Below are 9206 nucleotides of genomic sequence, written 5' to 3' on the forward strand. Positions count from 1 at the left end.
TATAACTAGCGCAAAGTGCTCTAAAATGTCTATCTTGTGCAAGATCTAGTTTTTTTAGCCCTGCTACCAATACCCAAAAAAATCAATATCTTGAAAACTAAATTTTATCTTGCAATGAAACTTTACTTGTAGCTTGATACATCCAAAGTGAACCTTGAGGGAAGTAATTAGAACATTCTAAGCACCAAAAACCAACTTACCAAAAAATAGTAAGTTTCTAGAAATAATAACTTTGCATTGAGACAATCTTTATTGATTAACTAGATAATATTTTTAGGTGATGGAAGATTGCCCATACACCTAGGGTGTCCTTGCATTATGGATGAATATAGATCTTCTTCCTTGATAGGAAACTCTATTTCTTGGCTTCCAAATGGGGAAAGAAGCTATATTTATAGAAGGAAACACATTGATTGCATGAGAGGAATGAAGACTTTGAATATTTGATAACTCTTGATGGCTTTGTTTCTCTTGAATGCTGGATTGTTTGGATTGTTGGTTAAAATGAGTGCTCAATGATAGATAGCTTGCACTTTATTGATGGATCTAAAGTTGTAGTAAATGACAGGAGAGGATGTCCTTTTATTCTAGAATCCCTTCATCCGGGATTCAAATCTAAACCAAGATAACTAAAAATCTGGATCCTACTAGAAAACCCCTTCCTTGGGCCTTAGACATAATTTGGGCCCAAAATTTCAAGAAATTGTTAAAAATTATGACATGTTCTTGGACTATTATTGGAAATAGTGACATGTTCTAGAAACATTAGGCTCAAAATTTGTAAGAATGTAGGACAAGAGGAAAGAAAGCAAGTGAAAAGAAATACAAGTGGTTGTGAGGTTGAGAAAGATGCTAAAATTTGAAAATAAATGAATGTGTCCTAGGTGAGGAAATAATTTATCCAATTGGATGGAAAATGAGATATTGTGCCCAAACTAAGAGCTAACCTCAAGTTAAAGCAATATTAAAAGTGGGGGATTCGTATTTAAATTAGGCATGTATTAAGTGTAATGTAAGGTCCTACCATAGAAAAAACACTAAATTAAGTATAAAAAGAATTCAAAATGAATATTAATTAGATGCTTATTTTTAAGATGAATACTAATTTAGAATTTTATAACAATAAAAAGTAATAAATAACTTTTAGATAAATAATAATTTGCATTATGGTATAAAATTCTGAGATAATAACATTAAAAAAATATAAAATGTTTAAAATTTTCACCATTATTATAAAATGCTTAAAATTTTTACCATCATTCCATAATCTCATATTCTACACCATCCTTTATTTCTATGGTGCACAAGAATTTTTCCTTCAAAATTATATTTAATGTTGTCTTTCTCAGAAGGTCTCTGTTTCTTTATGATTGTCCAAGTATCATATAGTAAAATCAATTTACTAATAACATAAGATCTTTTTACTAATAACATAAGATCTTTCTTTTTAAAATTTGTAAACTAGAGAAATTTTTTGGCTGGTCTATTCCTAAGGATAGTAGATTTAGAGTTTGAGTTTTGAAAATTCCATAGAAGAGGTTTCAGCCTCTATTTGCTTCTATAGCAGACGACAACCACCATCTTATCAATAACTTAGATTTGATTCTAAAGCTTATATATAATCTTCTATTAAAAGTTCTACTCAACCAAATTTTTATTATCCTAATAGTCAATCTGATTGATCTTTATGGAGAACTCATCTAGAAAAATCTTGTTTAACATCAACCAAAAGCTTTTTGTTTTGATGCTCATTATGCAAAAAATTCCAAACTTCTATTTTGGGGAGAAGAGGTATAAATAATAATAAAATTCAACCCAAAATAACCATTTAAATATATTTTTAAAAAGTTGTTCACCCCTATTTGCAATTTGGGTTTTCCTTAGAGAATCCTATTGATCTTTTTGAAATTCCAAAAAACGATTAGTTTAAATTTAAAAAATAATTAGGTTTTCTTAAAAACAATCCTATAAACCTTCTTTTCCCATATTCAGCCAAAACAAAGAAGCATTTGCTGTTTAAATTCAGTCTAAAAACTTTTTCTCTCAAGCCCCTCTTTATCATTGATCAAAGTTTTCAATTCAAGCACTACATATGTACAGACTTGTACATTTAACAAATGAAAATACCCACCAACAAGACAACAAAGTCAGAAAGCAGACTGCACCACTCCAACCTTAAACTTGCCACTGCATATAAGACCCACTCCCAGACTGCATCTGTCATGGAGCACACAGAGCTTGCAGGACTGCAACTGGAGTCCATGGAATTCTTGTATTGCCAAGCCAGTTGACAATCAACAAAAATCATGACCACGGTATGCAAAGTCTCTCAACCTAAATTCACTACGTGAAGAAAACGGTGCCTTTGAAAGCATCTGTGTGTCGACAATCTCCGTTCGCACCTATAGAAGCAGCTCGCTGTCATCTTCCCCACTTTGCTTCCTGTCACTTCTGACAAAAACAGTACCGCAGAAAGGGTGTGGTGTTTCTAAAATATTAATAACCTTAACAAAAAGTAGTTTAAAGATCTGACGATCAACAACATTTCAGTTGTTTTGCATTGCTTCTTAGCAAATACAAACCATCGATGCAATTCTGAAGTTGGAAAACTTCAGTATAGGTACATAAATTAAACATTTGTCAAAAATAGCTAGTGATTTTAATTATTTAAAAAACACAACCTTCCAATAAATATTTTATTAGTTTACTATCTAATATATAAAAAACCAAAATCTGGTTGCAAGCGAGCCTTAAAGCTTTTAAGATTTGATAGAGTTGCAAATTTTATAGAAAAGAATTGGTGAAACGAACGCTTGAACATAAATCTGGAAGTAGGAAAAGATTCTGCTTATCCATGTATATTAAACCTCGTGTTTAAAACCATTTTGATAGCTCACAACAATATCAATACATAAATTGTGTCCTTATCCTATTTTTGACGCGGTCAATTACTTATCTGATATAGAATATATAGAATACACAGGAAGCTCAAGAAAACAGGAAAAAATTGGAAGTGAGTCACTGTCTAATGGTCCATTCACAAACTTGGTCCATATGGAAGTTCCTTATTACCCCTGTTATGGTCTGATGTTAAAGAGCAGCTCATCAGACAAATGGACAATAGCATCGATCTCTGGCCTAATTAGGGTTATCCAGCAGTGTCATCTAGGGACACATTTCCAGCAAAATTTAATACGTCCCCCAGACACTCCAGAAACTTCTGGAAACCTTTCTTTTGACTGTCTTATAAAATTACTGTTTCAGTATTGATAATTTGTTTGATATTCCCTCTCATGAACTCTAAAATTAAGTTATTAACACAAATAAAGTTCTATAAATCATATTTTGTCATTCTATTCTTCCATTCTCTCATCATGATATTCAAAACATTAAACTAAAAAAAAATTCTATAAATCATATAAACATGCTCTATCCATGTTTATATATGAATATTTTAAATTTCCTTATTTTAAATTTTCCCTAATTTTTATATAACTATTCCCACTGCCATTCCCTACTGTGAAAAAAAAATATTTAAAAAATCTCAGAAACCTGTTTCCTTGTCCCCCGTCCCCTAGGGTAACGTAGTTATAGCACATAGTTACCTTCTCTTGGTAAATTGGCATTGCTTCAGGTCTATCACAGAAGGCATTGTTTTAGGCTTCAGCTACATCTTCTATACAAAATAAAGGCAAATATGACAATGGTAAATAAGCCCAGCTATAACTTCGGAAGGGTGGAAGTCAACCAAGAAAAGTAGGATTTTCTCTCCTGATTTTGACACAGAGAAGCTCTTCGTAGGTCTCAGTGCTGGAAAGTAGGGCAGCGGCTATGCAGCTACGAAATTGGTTATTCATACAAAGGAGAACACGTTTACTCAAAAAGTTACAAAAAGTGGTATGTGGAAAAACTACATTCGTAGCTGGATAGCCACATCTGGAAAGTAGAAGACATTTGAGGAAATTAGAAATCACTCGGGTAGAGTTAAATGTTTAGGGAAGAAATTAGGAATCTCCGAAGTAAGGGTTGAATGTTTAGTGCAAAGGCTCAGTAAGGCACTTGACGAAATTAGGAACCCAGGTAAAGTTGCATGCTTAGTACAAAGGCTAGGGAAGAAATTTGAGGGAAAAAGAATCTCCTAGGTAGAGTTAAACGTTTAGTACAGAGGCTAGGGAGGACAACTTGAGGAAATTAGGAAAATGATCCTGCTCAGAATGGTTCTCTTTGAATGATTCAACTTGTGATGGAAAATGATGTTTATAAAAATGAGCATTGGAACACCTCCCTTGCTCTTCAACCAACTGCTGATCCTGTTGAGGATCATTTATGTACAGTTGATGTACAATTAGTTGACTGGTGTTTCTCTCGTCATGAAAACAGTTGATGTTCTTGGGAGTTGACTCATGGTGGAGTTCAAAATTTGCTGAAGGTTTGTGTTGTCATGACAGCACTCCCTTCTCAATCATAAGCAAATAATGGGAAAAAATGGACTTTTGAATTCAAATGTAACACAAGATTCATCCACGGCATCTATTGGGGTATTAAATCAGTTCAAAGTTGCTTACAACCTACAAACCTAATGACTTCAAGAAGCTCCTTCATTTACTTTATCCAAAGCCTTTTCTACCTACCTGCAACAATCAAGACAAAAGAGATTCAACCAAACTACAATCTTCTTCAGAGGTATCAGAAGAGAAATAAAATTCAAGTTTATTGACTGCATAATATATAGCTATAGAAAAGACTCATTTTAACATGCAGAATCCCTGAACTGGACTCAGAAACCAGAAACGACATTATTAATTTCCTGAAAAAGCATTAAGTGGTTCTGCAATATATTTTAACGCTTCACTGATGATGCAAACTTCTCGTGCAATGAAAAGCAGATGTTTTACAGAATAACTTGGAAAAGATTTAGGATTATTTTCTATTTTCTATGAAATAGCGCAGGATATGCAAAGAGTCTTCTTGGAGAACATTACATTTTTCAAATGGAAGAATGTTTTCTAAGAAACATATAAACAAACCTCGAGCAAGGTTGTAAGAGCTAAACTTGGTGAAAATTGAAACCTTGCTATAAATTACTAAAAATCTAATTTCGATTCACATCAATGGAAACACACGAACTCGACCAGTCATTTAAGGAGAAAAACATGTCTACAATAAAAATGTTATGTCCAGAATTCCTTAAAAATTTGTATTTCCCAGACATAGCTAATGGGAGGGAGTAAAAGGATTCACTAATTCCTTCGAACATAAAAACTAAAGCTGCATTATTATGAACGTTTCCAATCCCCAGAAAAAAATTAAGGCCTATCCCCCAACTATCCCCCAAAAAAGCAGAAAAAAATCGATTAAAAATCGCATTGTTCTTTGCTTGCCAATCAAAAAATTCAGTCAAAAAATTCAGTTGAAAGAAATTTTGAAATCATACCTGCATGGCAGCACAACACAAAAAAGTCTTTGAATTGGCTTAAAATGTGCAACTACTGTTTATTAACAAAGTAAAGGAACCATTTCAAAAGCAAATGGATTGCCAAAAACAGGGTCCACCTGACTGTACAAATCTTCCCTGTATAAAGTTCCGGGATAAAATATAAAGACATAATTCACAAGCTCCACTAGTATGCAGTAACTGTATACATCATATCTTCCCAGTACCATAAACTCCGCCGAATATCAATTCCACAATTGGAGTTACGAAAATTTTTGACAAGTTTCCTGCTCAAAACAAAAGTTAAACAATGATCTGTCTTGTCAAGCAAAAAAACGCCATCCTGATATATCCTTTGTATGAATTGCCAAAATGCAGCAGTTGTAGACTGGGAAGCTGAAGCTTGTCCGGCAGAGGAATAGTGATTTGATAAAACAACAATAAGGAAAAAGCATAACCCCAGAAATGAATAACAGTTTCAACTGCTTACAACAAAGAATCAGTTCGTGCAGGCAATCTCCTAAAGAAATTGAGTGGAACAGAAGGAAGCTTATATCGGAAACGAGGATGACGCAGTATGTAAAAGCCTGAAATGACAGCCATCACTCTGAAAGGAGTGACATAGAGAACAATGGCAGCAAACAAGCAAAAAGTAATAAATATGGTAGTAGCTCTAGGATCCCTCCAGCTCAAGAGTGCCTGAAACCTTTCCCCCTGTGTCGCCAAGTCGCCAACCACGGTCTGAATTCTCCCTGCAACACTCCTAAGCCGATCATACCTCATCCTTACAATGTCTGAACCCTTCGAAGTCGGAAAGGTGTCAAACTCCTCGTCAAGCTCATCGGGATGCACGGCCTCAGCATGCGAGAGGCGAGTGTCCATGTGGGGAGGATGCCTTGACCTCCAGCGGTAATGCCATATTCCAATCAAGAACATGTAAAGGAAAACAGTGGGCAGAATAAGCTCAGGGTACCATACCAGAATAAGGAACAAAATGTGGACTAGCACCGTTGTCACGGGGTTTTTCCAATAGCAAATCTCCCCAAACCACCTGGTCACAGCAATGAACCCTGACAGCACGCCCATGATCCTGAAAAAGTTGGCCTTGCTTCGCCGCATGCTCCACATGTGAGAATCCACATCAATCATGTACTCTACGACCTCCTTCCTCAACGGAGGCTCAGCCCTGCTCAGCCTCATTGCCACAATGTTCATAGCCTGGTACCTTAGGCTTTCTAGCTGACCCACACTCAATGGATACATGTAATGCATCCTGGGCAGCAGCGGCATGGTGTAGATAGCCATCATGTTAACAAGCGAGGAACATGTGAACCTCACGGCCAATTGAAGCTCCCCCATTTTTTTCACTCCAGAGGGATGCAAAACCAGCAATGGGTACTGATGAGTGTAAATCTTATCAGTCTCTAAGGTGGAGAGCCTGATCCTCACCTTCCCAATCTTAGCATCCTTAGACGAAGGCCCGCCCCCGCCGCCCTTGTCTCCATTCCCACCACCACCATGGCCATGCAGATGACAATTGTCAAAAACACCAACCGTAATCACAGTACAAGGGTCATAAACCTCCCAAGTATACTGCTCATTCCACTTGGGACTAAATGAATCAATAATTGTCCTCGTCCTGATCCACTTCGACCCATACTTGGCCACACAATAAGCATCAGTAGTCCCCCTTCCATCCTTCGTCTTCATGGGCAGCAGATTATGCGCACTCAAAATCCCCACTTCCAGAATCCCAATGGAGGGTTTCCACAGCTGCTTCGCAGTGGGCCGCAGATCGCTACTATAATGCGTGCTCTCGTCCAATACATGGTAACCCCCGTCCAAGCAAATCCTCAGATGAATCCTACTTGCGAACTTAATCTCCTTCTTCTTCGGCTCCGTATCAGCCAAGCTAGGTTTTTCAAGATTATACCACTTCGAATTCACAGTCTTATAGTCAAGCCTTTTAGGAACAGTAGTCAGCGGAATAATACACTTACCCATAACCTCATCCTTGTTAGGCGAGGACCGATCCTCCACGCTCAGCACCAGGTGCTCTTCAAAGGGTTCAGCCGCCACAAAAACGAGATCCTCGTTCCACAAAGGACTAGTAGTCCTCGTAGCCGAAGGCCGAGTCTTAAGCATCTGGTTCCCAAGCTGAACCTTACAAGTAACCTCAGGATACCGGCCCTTATCAGAGGGTTGAAGATCCTGAGCCTCAATAACATTAACCCTAACGTACCAGAGCTTAGGGCTAAGATAAACCTTAGATCGGATGCTCGTGACGCCCTCAGCATGAACAGTTGCAGCATCGGAATGCCAAGCCTCGGGAAAAGCCTCATCCGCCTGAGTTCCCATCCACACAGCGAGCATTATCTCACCCTTCACCTTGTCCCCCTTTCGATCCTCCAATCTATACCACTGTGGCGCCAGAGGACTATCCGGAGGAACCCTAGTGGGCACTTCGGATAAATCAAACACAACTCGCCCCACGAAATCATCCTTCACAATATCCTTGTCTTTCACAGTGACCTCCACAAAGGAGCTCTGGATTCTCTCCTTGGAGAAGGCGAACACCTGCTTCCATTCCGGGTTCGTCTTCTTCTCAAAATGCTTCGTTGTGCCCTTGTAGTTCCCCATCTTCACTTCCACATAAGGGTCGAGGCTCCCCGTTATGTCCTTCGCCGGAAGTTCCCTTGCCTTCTCCACGCGGACATACAGATACTTCATCTGCTCCACCAGATCATAGGTCGAAGTGGAACGCTCAGTTCCTCCCCATCCGTGGCTCCTCACTCGCCCGTCCCCCAGGTGGGGGGACGTCTCCTTCAGACTGTAATCCTCCGGCATCGGTGGCCTCTGCATCTTGCCAAGCCCGAATCAGATCTCCCCCACTTAGATTTCAATCCCGACTTTTACCCAAACTTCTCTCCCTCTTCTTCCTCCTCTTATTCTTCCACTCTTCTTCCTCTCGTTCTTACACCCTTCCTCCCCTGTGCTTCAGATTTCTATCTTCTGAGCTTTACCCAACTTTTCCTCCTCTTTCTCTTCTTCTGCCTCCCCTCCGCCTCTGATTTCTGTTTTCTGAGCTTTGACCAGCTTTTTCTTCCCCCTCCTCCTCCTCTTGTTCTTCCACAACCCCCTTGCTTGCCTCTGATTTTGCCTCAATCTCTGAGCCTCCACTTAGCTTTGGCTTCACAGATTTCTGTGGTTTTTTTTTTTTTTTTTTCGCAAATACCCAACTTTTTCTTCCTCCTCTTGTTCTTCCACTACTTGCAGCAGATTTGGCCTCTGCACTCGGCTTTGGCTTTCACAGATTTCTGTGTTGGGAGTTTTGCCCCTTTCTCTTTTGCGGTGAGCCTGTTAACCTGCGATTCTTTTGTATCAGTGATGGGGTTCCCAGTACGGCAGCATGGTCACTTTTATAGATTCATATGTACATGGATGATCGATCCATCATACATGGTCCATGGTGGGCGCATAGCATAAGAGAACAATAAATAAGGAATAATGCGGGCAGGCTCGTCGAATCGGCGTCGAACCCAGTTTCAAAAGCTATTTGAAGTAATGGGCGTGGCGGGGACGCGTGCGGAGCGGGACGTATATACACTTGGTATGTGTACGAAGCTTCCTCTCGTAGAACGTATATACATTGTATATGTGTGCGAAGGTTCCTCTCGTAGGACGTGTGCATCTATTTCGAGAAGAGGAGACAGATTTCTGCAACGTGCTTTTTTGGGGAGATAAACTGGAAATCTGTTTTCTTGGACGATAA

General features: G+C 38.8%; 1 protein-coding gene across 1 annotated transcript; it reads right to left on the bottom strand.

The window, feature by feature from the left end:
• Positions 1 to 5468: 5468 nt before the first annotated feature.
• On the bottom strand, positions 5469 to 8952 carry LOC149564012 (FT-interacting protein 3-like). The gene has a single exon (XM_089827111.1). The coding sequence runs from the start codon at positions 8294 to 8296 to the stop codon at positions 5921 to 5923; it is 2376 nt and encodes a 791-aa protein (XP_089683237.1). The 5' UTR covers positions 8297 to 8952; the 3' UTR covers positions 5469 to 5920.
• Positions 8953 to 9206: the final 254 nt, after the last annotated feature.

The sequence above is a fragment of the Cupressus sempervirens genome, chromosome 4 (genome assembly GCF_028749045.1).
Source record: "Cupressus sempervirens isolate cs-2001-9-10 chromosome 4, ASM2874904v1, whole genome shotgun sequence".
Lineage (NCBI taxonomy): Eukaryota > Viridiplantae > Streptophyta > Pinopsida > Cupressales > Cupressaceae > Cupressus > Cupressus sempervirens.

What these genes read in the sequence shown, in the direction of transcription:
- LOC149564012 (XM_089827111.1), bottom strand. Translation starts at nt 8,296, where the DNA reads ATGCAGAGGCCACCGATGCCGGAGGATTACAGTCTGAAGGAGACGTCC.